This window comes from Henckelia pumila, chromosome 2, assembly GCF_033568475.1.
Source record: "Henckelia pumila isolate YLH828 chromosome 2, ASM3356847v2, whole genome shotgun sequence".
Classification (NCBI taxonomy): Eukaryota; Viridiplantae; Streptophyta; class Magnoliopsida; order Lamiales; family Gesneriaceae; genus Henckelia; species Henckelia pumila.
This window is the reverse complement of record NC_133121.1, coordinates 144,205,159-144,227,421: the sequence shown is the minus strand read 5'-3', so window position 1 is coordinate 144,227,421 and position 22,263 is coordinate 144,205,159. Positions and strand designations below refer to the sequence as shown.

The 22,263-nt window shown below is 33.1% G+C and overlaps 4 protein-coding genes across 6 annotated transcripts; 2 read left to right on the top strand and 2 right to left on the bottom strand.

Annotated features, from left to right (window-relative positions):
- Window positions 1-303: 303 nt before the first annotated feature.
- Window positions 304-3,972, top strand: LOC140882228 (E3 ubiquitin-protein ligase PRT1). Its single transcript, XM_073288085.1, has 7 exons — window positions 304-456; window positions 1,074-1,102; window positions 1,185-1,364; window positions 1,474-1,869; window positions 1,992-2,192; window positions 2,616-2,734; window positions 3,247-3,972. Exons 1-7 carry the CDS (start codon window positions 362-364, stop codon window positions 3,619-3,621), a joined length of 1,395 nt encoding a protein of 464 aa, XP_073144186.1. The 5' UTR covers window positions 304-361; the 3' UTR covers window positions 3,622-3,972.
- A 5,979-nt stretch (window positions 3,973-9,951) lies between these two features.
- LOC140882249 (cyclin-dependent kinase inhibitor 3-like) lies at window positions 9,952-11,978 on the top strand. 2 transcript variants are annotated; one of them, XM_073288120.1, is made up of 3 exons: window positions 9,952-10,389; window positions 11,552-11,749; window positions 11,839-11,978. In XM_073288120.1, exons 1-3 carry the CDS (start codon window positions 10,010-10,012, stop codon window positions 11,906-11,908), a joined length of 648 nt encoding a protein of 215 aa, XP_073144221.1. In that variant the 5' UTR covers window positions 9,952-10,009; the 3' UTR covers window positions 11,909-11,978. The 2 variants fall into 2 exon arrangements, with proteins under 2 accessions (XP_073144221.1, XP_073144220.1); XM_073288119.1 differs by having other exon boundaries at window positions 11,549-11,749.
- A 216-nt stretch (window positions 11,979-12,194) lies between these two features.
- Window positions 12,195-16,905, bottom strand: LOC140882250 (uncharacterized). Of its 2 annotated transcripts, XM_073288122.1 has the most exons (5): window positions 16,656-16,905; window positions 16,467-16,570; window positions 16,273-16,370; window positions 14,507-14,692; window positions 12,195-12,328 (listed from the first exon to the last, which is right to left on the bottom strand). In XM_073288122.1, exons 1-4 carry the CDS (start codon window positions 16,870-16,872, stop codon window positions 14,542-14,544), a joined length of 570 nt encoding a protein of 189 aa, XP_073144223.1. In that variant the 5' UTR covers window positions 16,873-16,905; the 3' UTR covers window positions 12,195-12,328; window positions 14,507-14,541. The 2 variants fall into 2 exon arrangements, with proteins under 2 accessions (XP_073144223.1, XP_073144222.1); XM_073288121.1 differs by lacking the exon at window positions 12,195-12,328 and having other exon boundaries at window positions 14,506-14,692.
- A 1,721-nt stretch (window positions 16,906-18,626) lies between these two features.
- LOC140884160 (uncharacterized) lies at window positions 18,627-21,801 on the bottom strand. The gene is made up of 6 exons (XM_073290830.1): window positions 21,593-21,801; window positions 21,206-21,408; window positions 20,286-20,366; window positions 19,683-19,898; window positions 19,240-19,317; window positions 18,627-19,153 (listed from the first exon to the last, which is right to left on the bottom strand). The coding sequence occupies exons 1-6, from the start codon at window positions 21,705-21,707 to the stop codon at window positions 18,899-18,901; spliced, it is 948 nt and encodes a 315-aa protein (XP_073146931.1). The 5' UTR covers window positions 21,708-21,801; the 3' UTR covers window positions 18,627-18,898.
- Window positions 21,802-22,263: the final 462 nt, after the last annotated feature.

Here is a 22,263-nt window from a genome sequence, read left to right as displayed (position 1 = left end):
TTCAATGTATCTCGAAATTTTGACGAATGAAATTTTCGTATATAAATTTTTGTGATATAAAATTTGATCTAAAATATTGATGTACATATATGATATAACATCATGGTAGAAAAATATATAAACATAAAACACTCTGTCCACCTTTTAAAATTAATAATTATTTGTCTGCAGGTTTAATGTTTTTTATTTTAATAAACTATTATTGTGTTTTAAAATTAGAAATTAAATTTGTAAAATTAAAGACCAAATTCAACCAAGGCCGGCTTGAACCGGAATAATGAGACGTGTCTGTCATTTTATTTGACTTTCTTCCGTAATCTTTCTGTCTTCTGGATTCACCTCTCTCTCACGCAGGGCTGATATGGAATTCTCGGAAAAATCTAAAGAAATGGAGAATGAATCCGATGATGATGGATCGGAGCTGATTCACGAAGCATTTATTTGCTGCGTTTGTCGGTAATTTCGATGCCATTTCATTGTTTGTTTTTCCTGCATTCGTTTGCCAATTTGTTTGCACGAAGAGCCAGCTTTTTTTTTTCTCGTCATACGGCGGTGTCGTGTCAATTTGAGGTTAATTGGTCCGATGCAATTGACGTTGGTTTGCCATTTATCTGAATTTGAGAGGAAAAAGGTCCAATAATTGATGCGCAATATGCGTGTTCTTGGAAGACGCTTGTTTGTGTTTCTATGCTTTTAGTAATACTTTTTCATGGTACGGAATCAGGAGAGAACTACGCTGGTTTTTTCGTTGGCTTTGTTTGTCGATTTGCGCGTTTTGTTTTTTTTTTTTGCTACAAGTTGATTTCCAGATTTTTCGTTTGTCGGGGTGGTTTGAACTTATTTCAAGTTTGTGCTTTCTAGTTGTTATTGCTATGAATGGGTAGAAACCAGCTTGGTTTGTATATTAAGTCATCATGTAGTCTTTGAAGTTTCCAAGAATCTCCGTTGACATGTTCAAATTGCTGTTATAGTGCATGTTCATACCTTCCACCTGTATGATCCCCTGTTTTCTTTAGAAATATCTCAAGTGTGTTTTGGAAATTAAACTCTTTTTTTTTAATGTTCTTCTGCAGAGATGTTCTATACAAGCCTGTTGTATTAGGTAAACTTTTGTTCCATGATACATATACACAACCCCCTGGTGTATTAGCTTGTGACTAATTCTTTCCTCGCATATGTCACAGCTTGTGGTCATATCTCCTGTTTCTGGTGTATTCATAAGTCCATGAGTGGTCTGCACAAGTCCCGTTGTCCGATATGTAGGAACCGGTATTATCATTTTCCTTCAATTTGTCAGACTCTTCATTTGATGCTCTTGAAAATGTATCCTGTTGCCTATGAGAAAAGAGGAAACCAAATTTTAGGTCAGATTTACTGTATTATAGTTCTTTACTTCTTTTGTTACTTGGTTGATGATAATTGATGCAAGCTCAGCCAGTGGTTTATGCAATTTGATGATTTTTCATGCTGCAGAGGATGAGAAGTTGATGGGCTATTTCTCGCCGCAACTCATAGTTCCTGCAGACAAAGTACAACCGAAAGACCCGGTCATCCTGTCCCATGATTCTTTACAACCATGCTTATCTCGAGCTGATTCATCACTCAATCCGTGTTCTATAGGCAAAGAGGAGATTCCGGGGAGGATGGAGCAGGTTGGACCTGATCCAGTTCATCCTGAGACTGACATCCCAAACCTACAAGCTCACAAAGAAGATACTTTGACAACTAATGCTATCAGTGTCAAAGATAAAAATATGAATCCTGGAAATAGTAATCTTAGAACTTGGAAGCCAGTTTCGGCTGATGAAGTATTGTGTGGCTCCTGTAAGCGTGTGCTCTTCCGACCTGCAGTTCTTAATTGTGGTCACGGTATGATTTGTTGACACCATTCATCCTGATATTTTATGGGAAAAATAAAAAACTTTATGTTCAACCTTAGAATTGATACGGTTCCTCTAAAGGCTAAACCACATCAACTGTAATATTTTCAGTATTTTGTAAATGCTGCATTATCCCGCCAACAAATGAGATGCTCATGTGTGAAGTTTGTCAACATCCACATCCGAGCGACATTCCAAAAGTATGCTTGGAGTTTGATCATTTTCTGGAGGAACAATTCCCTAAAGAATATGGGTTGCGGAAAGGTCTACAGATGAAACAAGAGCAATTTCCTTGCGAAACTCCAAGCGCTTGTATGATTTCATTGCTTTTTTTAGTACTTTTGATTGTGTTCCTGGGTATCTTATGGTAGAAATGTTTTGTTTAATTTGCACTTTCCTTTTGCATGTGTTCGATTCATATACAGATATACTGTATGCATTAAAAAAAAATCAGTAGAATGAAAGTGGATAAAATAATCATTAGTAACAGAATTTTCCTATTTCTATGGAAGACTATTTAAGGGAAAGATTCCGGTTTATATTTTTGCTTCACAAGTTTAAAGCATTGGTTCTTAAATTTGTCTCATGGCAGCAAGTTGGACAAAAATGTCTGAAATCTTCTTTTCTTCCTGCCATTGAAAAGTATTTCATTGTTTGTGGACATACTGTACCATCCTGTTGTTATCGCTGCGCATCTAAGTACCAATATTTCTGATATGAACATGTGGTTTTCAGGCTCATCGGAAGCTGACAAAAACAAAGTCCATTTTCCGTTTTCATCAGGAGAGGATCCTTTGCCATTGTGGGATGCTAGCTCAAAGGTCCATATTGGGGTTGGTTGCGATGCTTGCGGGGTATGTTGATTTGCTAACTCAATTCAGTTAAAATATTTGCGGTTCCAGTAATTGCACTTTGTTAATTTGTGAATCTTTTTCTTACAGTCAGTTAGATATCTTTTTTTTTCCGGCAACCTGCTAAAAATTGTACTGGCAGTAGTAAGGTAGGCTCTAACAAAACCACCAATCAACAGCGGTTAAGGCAGACCCCAATCTAAAAATATATACAAAGCTGAAACTGAGGTACATAGAGGAGGATAGGGTCTAACTTCTAAAATGGTAAAAATCTTATCGAACCAAGAGAAGCCATTAAGGAGAGATACAATCTGAAAACAAAGGAGCCAAGGTGATTGAGAGCTTTCACCTGGAGCCCTCTTCTTCCTTTTTGACTATAAAACACTACAAGGTTTATAATTCATCGAGTCTTCTTTTCTTTCTCAAAATAAGCTCCATTAGCACTCTTTCTATTGTCACATGTTATTCAGACTTGTATGTATTCTATCATCCTCCAAAACTGTACCTGAATGCAGATGTATCCAATAATCGGTGATAGATACAAATGCAAGGACTGTGTAGAGGAAATAGGCTACGACCTCTGTAACCCTTGTTACTCCACTAGTTCCAAGCTTCAGGGCCGGTTTAATCAGCAACACACCTCAGATCACAAGTTTGAAATCCTGAAATCTAGTGCTATGCACGAGATGATGTTGAGGCTGCTAAGAGGACAATTGCAGGCCATTTCAGCCTTCTCCGATGCCCTGCGTGATGATGTGGGAGATTCAGGAAACACCACGCATATATCAGTTAACACCAACGAAGATGCTGAGAACAACACTCTTGTCACCTCTTCCGACACAGAGGAAAATCAGAGCGACAGCCAGCACCGTTCCAATGAGAATTTCTGATTTCATTGTCATTTGAAGCCTACACTGGCGTGAATCATGATCAAGCCTTCTCAAAGTGGATAGACATGGAAATATCTACGCTTGCAAAATAGGTGCCCACTTCTTTGTTGAAACTTCAAACCTACGGAGGGCTGCCCTCTGAATGCGGGCTCAACAAGTGGTATCGATTCATTCTTTTACTCCTTGTAAATTATGCAAAAGTAAAATGGTTGACTATGCACAATTTTCTTTATACTTAATTACTGCTTTTTGTATAGCAATTATAAGAGTTACCGTTTTGAAGTTCTGTAAGATGGCGACAAAGATTCGATATTCTTTATTTTCAAGTACTAGTCTTTTTTCTGGTTCAAAGGAAAACAACGAATTCTTAGATCTGTTTTAACTTTTAAGTCATCTAATATAGTATTTTCGTACTGAATTTTTTAGCACACGACATGAGGAATAGGAAATAATGAGTAGTTCGTTATATTGCATTGTCTATTTGGGAAATTATTATGATAAAATAATTTTGTATATATTACTAAAACATATATTAAACCAGATAATATTTTTTGTTCTGGATTAAAATGCCCCTTAAAAAAAGAGTTGATGATTCGCATGTTTTCGTTCGAGTTAACTGGAAAACTATATTGCAAGCTACCAAGATTCAAATTATCCCTCGTTTGTTCTTACAAAGTTTGATTTTACCTAAAAATGGTTTTAATACATTTAATAAAATTAATAGTGAAAAATTAGCAAGTTCCAGTCAATATTTTTTGTTACAAGTGGCTGGGAACACTTCAGTTTTTTGTAAGGTTTGTTGTACATGTACTTAAAGAGCAGCTGTATTATAAAAATGTACTTAGGTCGAACAGTAGAAGTTTAAGAAACAAGTTTTATTATCAAAGTTTACCTACAAACCGGACAACACATGGATCTTTTTAACTTGTTGATTTTTTTCACACAGATTCAACAAGGGGCAGAGCCTGGCTGGCTCCGCCAAGTTTTGATAATAATTAAGGTTAATATTCGCTAAAATCAAATCATACTTTCAGAAATCGAATTAACGATAAATTAAATTGAATACACCGAATTTTACTACAAAATAGAATGAACCAAATCGAAAAAAACGGTTATTTCGGTCGAAAACCGAATAACTTGAAGATATTTTTTTTTAAAAAAAATCAATTTTAATTAAAAATGTATATAAAAGTAGAATTAAATAAATTTCAATTTTTATTTGTTAAAATATTTTTTCAAATCCAGTTGTATCGTCCAACAAAATGTTATTAGAAATTTGTAATATTTTATCCTAATAAATTTTGTTAGAAAATTTAATAACAATTAAATTTTTTAGTAAAAGTTCATGTTGTCGGCTAACCAAAATTTTATATTAAAATTGAAATTGAATCGAACCAACCGATATTTTTAAAACTAAATCGAAATTTGAAGAAACACAAACCGATTTTTCAATTCAGTTTGGTTAGTTATTTCGTTGGAAACCGATAGTTTGCTCACATCTATACAATAATTGTTGGCTGACGATTTGATTAAAAATAACTTGATTAATATTTTTTATTTTCTTCATTCTCTAAGTTAACTGACTAGAAATCTAACCATCCCAAAAATTTCCAATAAAGAATTATTTTCTAACTCATAATTATTTAATTTTCGGTTATTCTAAATCGAAAATTAGGAATAGAAACCCAATAATACTTGTAAAATCAATAATTCTCAACTATTTCAACCAATTGATTATTTTTCCCAAATTCTCAACTATAGATTTATAGGGTAAAAATCCAAACTCGAAATTCATAAACATTATTAGTCAATATTATCGTAATTCAAATAATTGCAACAAAATATTTAACATAATTTTAGAATTGTCTAATTTTACCTCAAAGTGGTATAATTTCAACACCAATGATAATAAACCAAACGATAGATGAGAATGAAGTGTGATTTTTTTATACTTGTTCCATTTTTTTACTTTGGTGTTATTGTATACAATACCCCGGTGCAATAACGAAATTGCTAAAAATCTTATCTGAAAAAAGAATGATATATTAATTCATATTTTTTTTTATCTGGAACACATATCTCCCAATGTTTTTAAATTTTGAGCACACAACCCCTTGTTCGTACGTGTTTTTAGGAGTATTTGTGCTCAAAATTTCAAAATACAATAGCTTAATATTAACTAATAGGAGATTTTCAACAATCTCATAATTTCACAGGAATAGTACATGCAATTATCTCTTTTGTTTTTTTAACATGGGGCTGAAAGTTTGGGGAAAAAAAAATCATGAGACTAAAAAAAATTGTATAATTAGTTAAAAAAAAATTTAAAAAGATAGGTAGGACTAGAGCCCACCTAACCTAAGGTGACTTCGTCATTGATTTCAAGCACAATGTTACATATGGATGAAGGGATTCTAATTTATTTTTGTCATTTTAATTTGGATGGATCTTAAAATCACCTAATAATGTTATTTGAAATACATTCTACTTTATATAACTAGTTATATATATATATATATATATATATAACTAGTGTATAAATAAGCAATGTATAAATTTAAAATTTAATCTATTGTATCATTGTCAACAATAAAACTATCATCGAAATTTATGGAGTTAGAAATTTTTCATCCAAGCTTAACCCAAATTTCAAAAATACGATATGTTTCGGTCTAGTTAATTTTTCAAAAGATATTCATCAATTTTAAGCATAAAAAAGATGTATTTAACAAAGACACAAGCTGATTCACATTAATTATAAAAAAATAGAAAATTACTGGCTGCTAAGTGCTAATGCTCGTTCAGTTTTATTCCCGTCAATAATTACACAACAACGTTGTAGATTTGTTACATTTTAATATGAACGTTAATTTCGCTCTAGGGGCTACAAAAATAATACCGTTGGGCCCAATTTTTAGGACAAAAAATAATAAGTCTAGAAAAAAGAAGAGGCCAATGGTTTCCACCGAGAGATTAATTTAGGTTCTATTGCCTATATCTAAGTGAAGTTTGGGCCAGTTTGTATACAAAATTTATTAGCTTAAAAAATCACTTAAATACGTTCAGTTTTTTTTAAAGTGCTTTTATTAAAAAAAAAAAAACAAAAGCAGTTTTAGTATTTGGATAAATGTTAAAAATATGATTTTTTAAATAAAAATATAAGTAGAAGCCAAAAGGCCAAAACTTTTGATTTTTAAAAAAACACTTATTTGAGCTTAAATAAGTGTTTTTTTAAAAAACGACTATTGTAACCAAACGCATAACTTTTTAAGAAAAACACTATTTTTAAAATATAAGTGTTTTTCCTAAACTATCTATTATTCCCAAACGGGCTCTTAATCTTTCATTTTTTTTCCTCAGACATCTATTTTTTAAAAATAAACTAAAATAAAAAATGCATACGGTTAATTTATTGGTCATAATTTTCTAAAGAAATATATATACTATTATATATACATGATATAACCGTCTCTAAGACATTGACATATACATATATATTTGATCATCTCAAAATGATTTATGATAAATAACGGTAAAGATCAAGTGATTAATGGTGATGCCTTATTTAAATTTTTTTTAACGTATACGTACGTGGAGCAAACTCTCGTTACAATCAATAAATGACTCGGTTATTAAAAAGGATAACAGTTGTTCAATTAAATTATGGTGGTTTTAGCCCACTCCAACTTAAAATTATTATATAGCAATATAGATAGATTAAGCTTAAAAAACTATTATGGAGCATAGTGTGTTATTTTATTCAAAGATGCCACTAATTTAGTCCTAATATAACTACTCTACGTACATCTAAAAAAAGATAAAAATAAGTGAAAATAGATGCTTAGCTTTAATCGTAGTCATTTAATTTGGAATTTTGTGCTCTAACGGTCCTACATTTTAATTACCAAGCCTAAAATCGTTCCTTTTAATGGTAAAATGTCTAGATTGGCCCCTCCTAGTCATAAATTGAAGTACATTCAGCAAGGATATATGGATTAAAATCTAGATCAACGTAGTTGGATTTTGCAAAATTCAATTACAAGATTTGACATTTTTAAAAATAGCATTTTTCCCCTTTATGCTAACACGTTACGCCCTTAATTGTGAACAAATTGTTATATAGGGTTTGGGAGGATGCTAAACACCAAAAAAGGTGTCCTATTATTTTCAATAAGCGTGTATCCTTTACACTAATTATTGGTATTAGAAAATAAGACCTATGTTTTAAATAAGCCATAACAACTCATGCTTTTAAGATAATTTTTAAGAAAAGAAAAATGAAAAACACTTCATGGACTTCGATAGAATACAAAACTCTTATTCTATAATCTTAAGCAATGTTTGTAATCGCTAAAAATAAGTGATTATAATTTTTTTTTCTTAACAAATTACAGACACTACCTTGGTTATCACAAATCAATTTTACTCAAACAGATGTCCAATTCTACCCAAAAATATATTATTCTTTTCATTAAAAATATAAATCGTGTCCACCCATAGTATAAAAGACCAACTCCAGTAAAAAAAATCATGCATTTCAAGAGAAGACATGTTTCTCTTTATAATTTGTTTATTCTATAAATTTATGAAAAAGAGGGCTTTATTATTGTTATTTTTTTGAAAATAAAAAGAGGGCTTTATTTTGTGATTGAGATTCCTTGTCATGTCAAATGGGCTTTATTGCTTTACACAAGTCAATATATCATTCTTTTATGATAGCATGGCCGTTCCTTTTTTCAATTCTCGTTCCTTTTCTATTAATTTTAAAAAATAAAAATAAAAATAAAGACTAAAAAAAAAAAGAAAAGAAAAAGAAAAAGAAAGAAAGTGCCATTTTTTTCATTTGCCTCTCCTTTCTCCAAAAAGTCAATGTTTAAAGAAAATAAAAATACTACAAATGTTATATGGAAAGTAGGAAAATCTTAATTTTCGAAATTCAATAGAGTTGTGTCAGCTAACAAGGCATTTAAATTTTGAGTAAAATACATTTTAGTACACGAACTATTAATAAAATGTTAAATTGATATATGAACAGTTTAAAATGATTTAATTGATTCATGATCTAACTAAAAAGTCGATTTTATCCATTAATAAATTTTTTAAGCCAATTATTTTTAGTAAAATCAACTAAGTGAACATTTTATTTTTAAAATTAATTTTGATTAAAATATAAAAATAAATTTTTATTAATTTTAAAATTTTAAGACATAAGTATCTTACTATTTTTATAACATATTTATACTCATTAATAAATCATATTTTAAAATATTAATAAGTATATAATAAAATGATCATTTTTCCTATCTATATTAAATGATTATCCCTTCTTTGAAAACAATTGATATAAAAATTATATATTAATAAAATCACACTCAATAAATAAATCATATGCATGAAAAAAATATATTTAAAATTGATAAAAATATAATAAAATAAATAATTATTTAAATTTAAATTCAAGCACGAGTAAAAAAAAAATTAACTTACAAATTTTTAAATGAAGTGAAAAAAATTTAGGTCATTAAAATCACGCAAATCGAGACAATGAGTGAGAGTGTGACTTGTTTCTACGAGATTTGTTTTTTCATGATCTAAATCTTTAATGTTGAACATTTTTTTGAATTGTCAACAGAACATACCAGTTAAAATAGTATCAACGAACTCTGGTAATATATATGTATTTTATTATATTTTCATCAATATATTACAATAGTTTTTATTGTATATTTTGAGTTGAAAATAAAATTATGTGCCTAATAAAATTTTAATATTAGTAATTTTAATTGATAACAATTTAGATGTGAACTTTTAATTTGACTATGTACCAATTAAATCATTTATAATAATTCATATATCAATTTGACATTTTATCAGTAGTTTGTGTACCAAAATGAATATTAATCTTTTTATTTCTATGTAATAAAGAATGAGCCCACACTAATTTACAAATTATTCCGCGACCTTTAAAATGTAACTAATTAACTAAAACATAATGTTATATATTGAGATGATATCTTGGATTCGAAATCCAAACTCTCCGGACCCCATCCAGCTCAATAAAATAAAAAAATGGAGCGTGGGTAAAAATGTCGATGTCTTAAAAATTTAAATCTATGCAATTACAAATGATACACCACCTAATAACCTAATAACCTAGAGAATTAGAGAACGATTAATAATTAATAGTAAATTTGTTTTTTTTTTTTGTTTTAAAAAAAATAAATAAATAAAATTAGGTGTGGGGGGACCGGGGATGAGGGGGATAAAGCACTATTTAAACGGAGCCCTCCCTCCCTCCATTCCTCTCTCAATATTTACCCTAATTTTACATATAAAGACCCCTAAGCTTAGCTGTCTTCGTGAAATTTCTTCACTCACAGGGACACACATGGGGAAGTACATGAGGAAAGCCAAAACCGCCGGCGACACGGCGGTCGTGGAGATGTCGCAATCATCGCTCGGCGTACGCACTCGCGCCAAAACATTAGCTCTCCAGCGCCTCCAGTCTACCGCCGCTTCAACTGCTGCTCCGCCTGCGGAGAATCCTGACTCGTGCTACCTCGAGCTTCGCTCGCGGCGGCTGGAGAAACAGCCGCAGCAGCAGCATAATTCGCGAAAAGGCCGGCGTCGTAGCTGTGTTTGCCCAGGACGGGAACACTCCGAGGAGTGTTGTGAGGCAGCTTCGATTTCGTGTTCGATAGGCGCGGGTGGTTTGGAAATTGAGGCCTCTCTCGGTGAAAATAGTTTCGATACGGAAGCCAGGGACAGGTGCGTTCACTCATGCAACTTCTACTCACTCGTGTTAATCAGTATTCATGTCAGAATTAACATGTTTGAATGATTTTGATGAATTAGAGATTTCTAGCTATTTAATTTCCACTATAAGTCTCTGGTTCTTGAGAAAGAGTATACACATTTGTCCTCTGAATTGAGTTCTATAAAGAATTAAATCTCTAATCAGATTTTTCTTTATTTGAGTTGGAATGAATGTGACTTAATTTCTTCAATCTCTTCAGTTTTTTTCTTCACTGAAACGGATGCTGACAGATAGCTGAGCTTAATGTACGACTGTGTTCTGTTAAACTAGTGCTTTCAAATTATATTTCCTTTCACGCGAGAGGCAGAGTATTTATTGAAATAGCCTTTTCATTCTTTTTCGGTGCATCGTGTTAGCATATTATGTCATATGTGGAAAACTGGGTAAAATCAATGTACCTTCATTTTTAATGAAATATAAACGATCTCGGCTTGCGAATCTTTTACTGCCCCACGTACACTATGTGTAAAAATGACAACACACAAGGCGCAGAAGGGTACCCCACAATTATTATAGTTCAATTTTTGTTCCATTTCGCCTACAGCAGCTGCAGCCATGTTTAAACTTTAGTGGCTTCTATTATTTTTCCTGTACTGTTGCAGTAGGTAAATGAAGACATTATTAACTGCCCTTTGCTGAAATTTTTGCCCATGGAATGTGACTGGTTTCACTAACATTTTAACTTCTGCTCACTACAAATCTTGGTGACCCTCTGTTTCTTTACCATGTCATTGAAATTTGAACTTTAACCAGAAGCAGTGTATTCTTCTCGAAGGATTTCACAGTAAAAAAAGGAAATTTGACAGTCGAAAGGAAGAAAAATTTACTTGCTAAAACTTTTTTTGTCTTGTACTGTAGTGGCAGCGAACATTATCCGTGATTGCAGCATATGTCGTCTTGATGGGGCCACAATAAGATCAAAGCTAGTACTTTGTACAGTTCTTCTTGTACTAATCTTGCGCGTCTGAGTCTCATCTCTTTGTTGGTTATCAAATATTCCTTCATGTAGTGCTTAGTTGACATGACAGGGTTTGGGTGCATGATGTTGAGATTATAGCTTGAAGGGGGAACAACTAATTTTTTTATTTTTATTTTTTAAATTATCTTCAGCAGGATCACCAGGGAAAGCACTCCCTGTAGTTCAACTAGGGCTGCAACGACCCCGGGCTCTTCGAGTAGAAGGATGCATTTGAGGACCCCTAGCCAAAGGGTATCGTTAAATGCTGTTTTTCTGAACATGCCTACGCCCCTCGAGTTGGAGGATTTCTTTGCTATTGAGGAGCAATCCATGCAACGCCATTTTATAGAAAAGTATGCTGCTTCAACTTCTTTAGAAAACTTTATTAACTAGGCCGTGGTTTAGTGGAGTGACCCGTCTGTTCTTACTTTAAATTTTACAGATACAACTTCGACTTTGTGAATGAATCGCCGCTTCCGGGCCGTTATGAATGGGTGAAAGCGAGGCCTTGAGCAGAAATACTATTGCAAGCGTGATGGTAATCACTAACGGAAGATGTGTAAATTAATGTTCTATAGAAATACTAGGCAGGTAGTTTTAGTGACTAACCTTTTGCGATGAGCACTATTGGCAGTGAATGAATACAGTAACATCTCGTATTTGGAAGTCGCCATCAAGCAAAAAGCTTCACTAGGTTTTTTTATGTTTTAGCTAGTAATTGATTTGTATAAACTTAATCACTCAGCAGATCATTTCTATCCATGATATTGTTAATGCAGTATTATCTTACATAAACATTGAATGCATGAATACACATTATGCATGCTCGCGATTAGGAATTAGCCACCATGTGAAGTTGAAATATACCAGTATTCAGCCACATATGTCGACATGGAGAGTCCTATGAACAAGCGGGTTGCTGTTTTTTTTCCCTTAAATGAAAAGGAAATCAAATTTGAGCCGGATGAGAAGAAATTGGGGCAGAAACCCAACTGATTTATACTCAGAAACGAGCAAATGGATATCGATAATAGGATAAAAGAGGACGAAACATCAAAACTGGTAATTCAAAGATAGAGATAATAAAATATTAAATCCTTTTCCACGTTGAAATTTTCTGGCTAATTTAACATCTACTTTCTTTTTCCGATGCATGCATTATATTTCACAATCGTATTCAATTCATCAGTTTATAAACGTATGATTCTAAAAATTAAAGCAAAGGATCATGTAATGCATAAATGTTATTCATCAAGCCGTGTTCGAAAAGGTCTTTTGGATTGTTGCAAAATCCAACTGTGATAATTCAGGTTCTGGGTTTCTGACTCATGTCAGGTGAGGCCATCCTTCGATGACACTTTGTTGTTTTTCAATTTATTACTGTGTTTTGTCTCGCTTCTCTCAAACTTGTGGTGATAAGGTGCAGGGTGGAACAATATATATACATCTTTATTACATCCAGCAATGTGCACACACAGACACACTGCGTGTTTATAAAAGTTGAAATACACACACACACAAACACACACACACACACATATATATATATATATATATATATATATATAGAGAGTTCTTTTATGGTGTCCAACACTATATGCCCACTTCATGCCCACCATGTACAATAAATGAGTTGACCGGTACATATATATATATATGTATATATATATATATGATCGTGCAATGCCACAAGAATCACGCCTATTGTGAGTGGATTTATCATTTATCACAGCTGTGTGCGACCGTGGAGAGTGATGGATCGATAGGATTTTGGCACGAGGTAGTTGGACTATAATTTACAGCACAGTAGTAAGAACGATAGGATGAAGTACGTGCGAGTTCGAAATAACTGTACGCAAACATAAGTATGAATCAAGGATAACAAAGGTGAAAATTGTAAATTTGAAACGGTCGGACCAAGATAGTTTTTTAAAATGCTCCGTGTTTTATATAAGTGGTCATTCATAGTGGATTTTTTTGCCTCCTCACATGGAGCACTGCACCGCCCATTGCATTATTCCTAATTTCCTATCACTGACACTATAAGTGTCCAAACGCGTATCTTTAGATTTGGAGATGGTGCCATTTATTGCAAGTGCATGCATGTTTTCGTACTACGTATTTCATAATTGCCTCACAAGTCCCATACATTTAAATAAATCACCTAAACCCACAATATACATGGGAAAACACGTGCTTGAAAGTCCAACTAGAAGATGAAGATGAAACGATAATTTAATCTTTGGCTTTTTTTAGACTCCATGAGGAGATCTTTATTTTAAACTTGGAAAACCGGGACACATGAAGAGAACCCTCTCTCTCTCTCTCTCTCTCTCTCTCTCTCTCTCTCTCAATGATTTCTTGATGTCAGAGACTCACATTCAAGTTTGCAAGATCGGAACATAGTTATTTATCTGGAGTTGCTCGAGGCTAACACTTAATTATGGAAAAACCATGTGTTGTACTATTGTGTGGCCACCTAATTTAAGGTTGTGTGCCTCTTTAGTATACTGATTTCCAATCAAAGGTTCTTTTTGATGTTCCTCACACTATTGGATAAGTACTAAGTAGGTTGTTGAATTCCACGAAAGTCGAAAAGACTCGCTCATTATACTGTAGTGTCCACAATAACTGACACTGGAACAATGCAAGAAAGGAAATAAAGAAAAGGGTCAGTTGCATCAGCGATGAAGGTCAGCAGTCAGATATATATTAATTTATAGATATATATCACAAGTCAAATCATATTTTGCCTTTATTGGGTTGGATCTGGGATGCAGGTTTCAGTGGATTGAAGGCAATGAAGGAATCTCACTGTTTAACTCATATATCTTAGACAGCTAATGGTTTCACTGATATTACTAGTGAAAGTAAACTTGCAAACATATCAGCAAGCAAAAGTCATTTCTATTTCAAGTTATACCGAGAAACCAATCGGTTTAAATGTGAAGAGACCCACTTACCCCAGTCAAAGAACAAGAAAAGTGAGAGTCAACTGACCCTTTGACAGTAAAAAATAATCAATACAAAAGAACTCAAGTCCAGTGACATTAATTCAGATTAAAGCATAAAATTATCTACATATGCACAGAAAGGGAAAAAATAAGTACCTCGCCATGGTTAATGACTTTTGATGGTGGTCATGTTACTTTTGTTCCATAGAAGACAAAGATTCCGCGGGCAGTATGAATTTCACGTCAGACATTTCAACTTCACACGAACTGCTGTTGGAGACAGAATCGTTTTCCGCTCTAATCTGTTTGAGCTTGGCCAGTCGTACAGCTCGCAACTCATATCTGATATTGGCATAAATGTAAAAATTAACTTACATGCTGCAAAAACGTCCATGCACGCGCCAGAGAGGAAAAAAAGGAGAGTGTGGTAAGGTGAAAGGGGTTGATCAAAGCATTCTACCTAACTTTTCAATTTCCATACTTTGAACTTTGAGGTCCCTTTTTAAAGAATAGAGTCATAGTCACTAAAAGAAGCATTTTGAATGAAGTTTTTCTAAAAGAACCAATGGTTTCTGGTTTCTCCACTTTACACAAGAAAGGTTCCTTAATGCCTTCTATCCATGAATCTGTCATCCAAGTTTTAGGCTTCTCAACAATTTCATGGTCGAAGGGACTGTTTCCTTTGCAATAGATAAAAAGAAACAATCTCTTCTTGTGATGGATCCAAAACAAGCAGGCGCTATGGCTTCAATTTCTCTTGCACATCATTTTGCAAAGTCCGGAGTACATATTTATCTCAATCCCTATCCATTTTCTTGCACCCCAATTGCTTTTGTTTCTTTAATTGATTCTTTGATGCACATGGAAAAAAATGCCAATAGAATATATATTGATTGGAAAATTATCAGTTCTTCTCTTACACAAAGGAGCAACATTGAAACCAGGATCTCGATCGAAACTAATAGAAACAGGCTCTCAATAGTTCTCTTATACAAAGGATCAATGTTAAGCCATGATCTAGATTGAAACTAATATAAACAAGATACTCAACTTGCACTAATAATTCTCTAATAACTAATTCGATAAATGTTTTTTTTTAAATGTTATTATTCCAGAAATCAACGCATTAAATCCAACAATGTAGTTTTGGATCGGATGGGAATGAATGAAAAATGTTGAAGTGTTCAATGTCGAACCACAAACTTAACTACCAGTCTCTGTGTCCTATTAACAGTATAAGACCAATGCAAAATGTTTACCCATAAAGACATTTGGTTTTAGAATCCTAAATCTAGGATGTGCAAGGGAGTTGGTCTGTGAGCTAAACCTATTTTTGAAGAGTATAAAGTCAAAGATGTAAGTATGTAACAACTGCTAAGGAACTAATTAAGAGAGTAAAATAAGTCTTTAAAAACCAAAATTCCATCTGTCGTGGCCTTCAACGACTCAGGGTACTAATGAACGACACAATGGACGCTCATATTGTATCATGGGCGAGATTTAGTCGATTTCAATAATAAAAGTAATAAGTTGGGAATGATGCTTATTATTTTATCATTCACCGAATTAAGGTCTCATACACATTAGATTTAAATAGCACAACAACAAAAAAAGATGCTAAAGAATTAAGATGGTTTTGCTTCCATGCCAGATTAGTAGCATCACTGACTACCAGAAAAAATCGGTATCAATCCAATGGCTAACTCAACTGCTCTAGTCGATGCAACGACCATAAGAACAAGGACTAATCTATTCAACCTTAGCCTATCTTCAGCAAATCCTCCGATAGAATGTACTAATCACGTAACAGCATTCAACAAAAACAAGATGCACTAACAGTGTTTCAAGAATATATACACAAAGGACAATAGCTAGATTCAACAATCTACAGAAAAATGGCAGGTAAGAGCTAGGAAACTCACTCGATCACATAACTCTTTACAAGGGCAAAATATATTCTCCAAAACTGTCTCTCCTTCAGATACCGAGGACATAACCTAAACCTAAGCTGTGAAAGTTCCTAGAGAAGCAAATCCAGTTAGGAAGTTTAACTGCAAATCAAATACTTATAAAATCAACCCAACATTGAAAAAAAAAAGAGAGAGAGAAAAGAAACCTTGACCCGGGAAAGAACAAGCATCGCATGCGTTTCTTGCCAATCAGAAAGATCCTTCCGTACATTTCCAGAGTTTTCACCATCACCACTACTTCCCTCGCCGTCTGTAAAATCTCCGAACCAGCAGAGAATCAACACAAATATATAATACGCATACAGTGATAAATGGCGGTAATTAAGAGTGAATACCGGGGAGAGAGAAGCTTCTGAAAGTTTCGATCGAGAAGGATTTGACGAATTCTACCAATTGGTCGTTTACACCGTACAGCTGCTCCTCTTCTTCTTTAATTTTGTTTCCGGAAACGGTCGATGGCGCGCAGTCGGAAGGGGCGTCGGCGGCGGCGGGAAGATGGGAGGTGATTTTAAGCTTGTTAAAACTGCGTCTAAACCATGAATTCACATCCATGGCCAGCCAGCACCTTTTCGGAAGCGAAGCAATACTGCAACAAGGACAAAATAACGTTGGGCCCAATGCTCTCGTATCAGATAGTTCCAGCCCAATTTGAGTCTCCTTTACGTTAACTTTCTAACAGGCCCATCTAGTTGCCCCATACATAACCCTAAAGTTTCCATTTAGGAATAAACTTAATAATTTTTAAATATATATTAAGTTTTTTTTAAAAAAAAATCTGTAATTGTATAAAAAAACAAAAATTCTATTCTTTATCTTATCTCGGCTATTACTTTAGTAGTTTAGTTGAATATTTTGTAATTTATATTGTGAAAACTAACTGATTTAAAACTTAAACATTATAGTTCTGATCTCGTTACTAGCCTTCCTTTCAAATGGTGTATTAGCATGGTATATTCTTTCTTAATGACATGGCATTGAAGTTGGAAGAAGAATAAAGTTCAAGTTAACAATGGTCTCCTAGATATCTATATGAAATCAGGCATTTTTGCCTTTCAGTTGTCATTTTTTCTTTTCACAATGTGACATGATATTCTCTTGACAATGTTGACGCTAATTAAATCTTGGGCAAGTGAGAGTGATCGATAAATAAGTTTAAAATGCAATAAGATAATGTTTGTAACCTCTAAAAAATGATCATGTATTTTTTTAATATTTGTTAAGAAAAATATATAATCACTCTTTTTTAATGTTATAAACACTACCTAAGTTGAGATTGTTCTGATTCCCTTTCGTTCAATTATCTTTTTCATAATCTAATGCTTTGAAATTTATGTTATTTTACATGAAAAAGATCGGATTTATGATTTCAACAAATGATTCTTGCACTTTGGTTCTCTTTGGACAAGTGATTATAAAATATATTTTTTTTATGAAAGTGTTTTTTTAAATTTTTTTTTATAAATCATTTTAAACGTTGTTTTAAGAATAAATATATGTTTGAAAAACTATTTTATAAAAAACTTTTTTGTAATTAAAAAGTAGTATGTTTTGTTTTTTATTGTTGCTTGCAATTCTAAAAACATTTAAAAAACGTATCTCAATTGTTTTTTAAAAACTGTACTTGAAAAACACTTTTTAAAAACATATTTTTTAAAAAAAATTTACAAAAAATTTGTATAAAAACATACCATATTTTTTTTTCAACTTATTAAACTATGTGTCCAGACCTTTGTCTTTTATGTATTCCTATATATCCACCGAGTGATAATACATTGTTGTGTAACTCGTACGTATTTGCATCTAATTTTTTTTTATTAATAAAATTAGTTTTTTTTTAACAATAAAATTAGTTTAAGATTCTAAGAAGCTTGTTGAAACATCGAAGTTAACATTCAAATTTAAACAAGATCAGTGCAAACTTTTCTATCCCAAAAAAAAAAAAAAAAAGAGCAGTGCAAACTCAAACGTAAAAAAATGTTTTCAATTTTTATTATAATTATAATTTTAAACTAAAAAAATAATATTTCCATAAATTTAAGATTAACAAATAAATTTTGAACTTCTTAAGAAAATGAAAAAATTAAAATTATAATAATCAGTAATTTTCTAGAGATCTACAAAATAATATAACAAACAAGCTCATTATTAGTTAATGTGCCATTTTCATATTCATGATTTTTTTTATTTAGCATATATAATAATAATAATAATAATAATAATAATAATAATAATAATAATAATAATAATAATATAAACATACTCATTCCCAAAAAAAAAATGACACATTGTGTTCTGAAAAACGATAACTTAATCAAAGCTTAAGCAAAATTTAACTCTGTTTGACCGAGCTTTTTAGAACACCCATTCTTACAATGAAAACACCCGTTCTTACTACAGCTGACACGTTGGAACTACATAAAATTCACAGTTATCTACAGCAAAAATTTAAACACATTCCAAACTAAGCCCACAAACTTCAACATGGCTACACGGCAATGCAGCAATCCAAACCTAATTCCAAATTGTTTCTCCAAAAAATGCAGGCATGCAATCACAAAATAGGCTGGATGTGTACGTATTAACTGGCACTTAGTCGGGCCGATCTTCGAGTCATCCTCTTCGTGTCAGAAAGATCTGCTACGTTTTGACGAGAACTGGAGCCTGTGACATCAGCTTCGTCTTCTAGGTGGGCTCTTCGCCTCTTTCTCATGGCAGATTCGGAATGCTGTGAGTTGTGAGAGGGAACATGAGGAAGATCATCTTCTTCTACAGATTCTGGTTTGAAGATAAAGCCAGGCCATTTTGTACCACAAACCGGGCATATTTTTTCGATCTGCATTTCATACAGAATGACATAAATCCACGCCCTCGCGTAAAACAGTGAATTTCAAAGGCACCGTGAAAAGAAGTGAATAGTACCCTTTGTTGTGAGAATTTCTGTTGCAGGCAGTACTGATGCAGTCGAACATTACAAGCTTCATTCGGACACAGTTCAGCCTGCTCAAAATGATAGGACACAAATAGTTTTATGATGTCATCATGCATCTTATCAAAAGAATGAATATTGACAAGTCTAACGCACAGGTCAACTGGAATATAAATCATGGAATAATTATGTAATAAATAATAAATAACTAATAAAAAGTGGGTTCAGCTATTGAGTTAAGACCTCTAGTGGATAGCGTAATAGGCAACTTCTAGTTTGATCAATGTAGATACAGAAAATAAATGAGCTGTACTGCTACTGTCGCAGAAGTTTAGCACGAGGAGTTAATTTGGTGGTTTTACCGTTCAAAGCTTTGTCAAATAGCAGCATGAGTACACGTATTAGATATTAATACAGTTCGGCAAGACACACAAACCTTAACCGCAGCCTCATTACAAACTTCACATGCAGGAACCTCGTTACTCCGGAACCAGCTTCGAAGATCGAAAAAGGATCTTACTCCGAGACCAATTTTTCCTTCTGCTGTGGAACAAAGCCACTGATCCTTTACCAATTGTTCCAGAGTTTTTTCCTTTTGTGACAGAGTGAAATTCTTCAAGGCAGGAGGGATCTGGACTGCACCACCCTGTGACTGTGAATCAGCGACTCCATGAATCAGCAATTCAAAAAACAAAAGTTCCAAATAAAACAGAGACTCGTGCAAGAACTGATTATAGAGACAAGGAAATGAAGGGCAGTGACTCCGTGAATCCAGCAAAACAAAAACAGAAGTTCCAAATAGTACAGAGACTAACAACTGTTTTGCTGAAGTACAAGGAAACATCACCCGATTAATTGTTTCTTTTCTCCATCACATATTGCACAGCGAAAACCTAAAGGGCGTCAAATTCGTGTATGATATCTAGGGACCAAATTCTACGAGTATGCATATCCCAATGGTTTGCCCGAACAAGCTATGGATTAAACAAATAAAATATCTTTGCACAACAAATTGCAGGTTACAAAGAGGTCAAGCAACCTGCGTCTCCAACCGCGTGTTCAAAGCATCAATATTGGAAATGCTTCCAGTGGCTTCTGCATCTTGGATGATAGCTTCGACCTAACATGAATATCAACCACAAAGAAACCATTAACCATCAAGTGCAAAGAAAAATCATCATTGATGTAAAAGACTCGAACCATTCTGTAGATAAAGAGTTCTATATTGTACACAAAACCAATAATATTTATAGACATTCACATCAAATATGTTAAAAGATACACTCTAATCAAGACAATGACCTTGCAGTATCTCTATCAAAGAGGAGCAGCATTCTCAAGCTTCTGAACCTTAAATCACAAGATTAGAAAGTACCTATGCTAGTTATTGATTTAGAAGTCTAAATAATACATATTCATCCAATTACCAATTACCAATTACCAATTACCCAAAACCTGCAGCAAAAGACTCCATCCACTCAGTGAAACAAAGGGGAAAGTTGATTGACAATGCATTACCAAACAGACTGAAAATATTTTACCTATTCTAATCAAAATGAAATTCCTATATTGTGCCACATGGGAGTTAATATTGCGAAGAAAACTGAACTAAGCAACAAGGAAAGAGAGACAAAGGTGTCGCAAACAAAATCATTCACAACACCAATACTCCATTGACTAAATTACATTCAGACATGCAAAAAGCAGCTTATGGAAAATGGAACTTCTCGAAAGGAAAATACAGATAATACTCCTTATTCTTTCCCTCTAACCATTATCTACTTTATTTCACCCCTTTATCTGGGGTTTCATTGTACTAATACAAGATTTATGCCCACTATTGAACAAATAAAATAAGAAGAAGAAACACAAGTCTCATTATTTTCTATTATTATTATTTTATTTATTATTTAATCCTTCTCTTATAGAAGTGCAGGCAGGCATGGAAAAGAAGCTTACAATGCTTTTATAGAAAGTAATCTGAGGCACAGTGTACTTCGTCCCAAGTTTGGACTGATCATCTGAAACACTGTTTACAACTCCGTAATAAACATTTCCATCATATTGGTTTCTGCATGCTCGCAACTCAAATTGAACATAGTTCAATTCCGCATTTATTTTTCGAAGATATTCATTAAATAGCTGCTGCTGCTTCTGCGTACCTGAAAAACAGCACATGATACACATAAGACTTGAACAGCGCGTCCTCGACGTGACAATCACAAAATCATTTGATAAAGCACAGTTTTTTTTTACCAACGAAATTACACAAGCACACAAATCCCCATCAAGGCAATCAAAACATGATTCAGCAACACCAGCGCTTATAGAAGCAATTATACAAACCTGAGGATTTCCCGGTGACGTGAGAGAAGACAGAGCGAAAATCATCCTCCTTGATTGGGCCGCGCGAGAGTAGTGCTTGTATGAGGGTATGATGTCTCCAGCTGAGCGCCGACATTTCTACTCGGCTCTATTTGCAGATGCTGGGCACGGTTTGCTTGAAATTATTGGTTCTTTCAAACCCTAGGTGGAATGAGGGAAATTTCAAGGCAATTTGGCGGGAGAGATGAATTTCCTACAAATAAATTAGGGGAATTCACACCGAAACCGAAAAGGCAAAAACTCTGTTTGAATTCCTCAAAAAAAATTATTAAATAAACTGTTTGAATTGGAAGTTTTTATTTTTTTAGTATTTAGAATTTTTTATTTTTTCACTTCGATTTTTTTTTTTTAGCTTGGATAGTCAACTGAAAATCTTTTTTAAAAAAATTTTAAACTTTAAATTTATTTTTTTTGTTATTTATGATAGATATAAATAAATAAATAATGAAAATTCGGTTAAACCGAAAAATTAAACCAATTTAACCGAAACAAACCTATAAATTGGTTCCATTTTCTATTCGGATTTAAAATGAATCGAAAATTCGATCAATGAACACTCATACTTATCATGAATACTAGTACTCTCGTACAAGCGTTGCGTACTTATAAAGTTCGTATTTTTTTAAGAAAAA

Excerpts from the sequence above, each read along its gene's own strand:
- LOC140882228 (XM_073288085.1), top strand. The coding sequence starts at position 362 with ATGGAATTCTCGGAAAAATCTAAAGAAATGGAGAATGAATCCGATGAT. Across the intron at positions 457-1,073 it reads TTTATTTGCTGCGTTTGTCG|AGATGTTCTATACAAGCCTG; the intron begins GTAATTTCGATG and ends GTTCTTCTGCAG. Across the intron at positions 1,365-1,473 it reads AAGAGGAAACCAAATTTTAG|AGGATGAGAAGTTGATGGGC; the intron begins GTCAGATTTACT and ends TTCATGCTGCAG.
- LOC140882249 (XM_073288119.1), top strand. The coding sequence starts at position 10,010 with ATGGGGAAGTACATGAGGAAAGCCAAAACCGCCGGCGACACGGCGGTC. Across the intron at positions 10,390-11,548 it reads GATACGGAAGCCAGGGACAG|CAGGATCACCAGGGAAAGCA; the intron begins GTGCGTTCACTC and ends AATTATCTTCAG. Across the intron at positions 11,750-11,838 it reads CAACGCCATTTTATAGAAAA|ATACAACTTCGACTTTGTGA; the intron begins GTATGCTGCTTC and ends TAAATTTTACAG.
- LOC140882250 (XM_073288122.1), bottom strand. The coding sequence starts at position 16,872 with ATGGATGTGAATTCATGGTTTAGACGCAGTTTTAACAAGCTTAAAATC. Across the intron at positions 16,571-16,655 it reads CAGAAGCTTCTCTCTCCCCG|ACGGCGAGGGAAGTAGTGGT; the intron begins GTATTCACTCTT and ends GAGATTTTACAG. Across the intron at positions 16,371-16,466 it reads TTGTTCTTTCCCGGGTCAAG|GAACTTTCACAGCTTAGGTT; the intron begins GTTTCTTTTCTC and ends TTGCTTCTCTAG.
- LOC140884160 (XM_073290830.1), bottom strand. The coding sequence starts at position 21,707 with ATGTCGGCGCTCAGCTGGAGACATCATACCCTCATACAAGCACTACTC. Across the intron at positions 19,899-20,285 it reads ACACGCGGTTGGAGACGCAG|TCACAGGGTGGTGCAGTCCA; the intron begins GTTGCTTGACCT and ends GCTGATTCACAG. Across the intron at positions 19,318-19,682 it reads GTAATGAGGCTGCGGTTAAG|GCTGAACTGTGTCCGAATGA; the intron begins GTTTGTGTGTCT and ends CATTTTGAGCAG.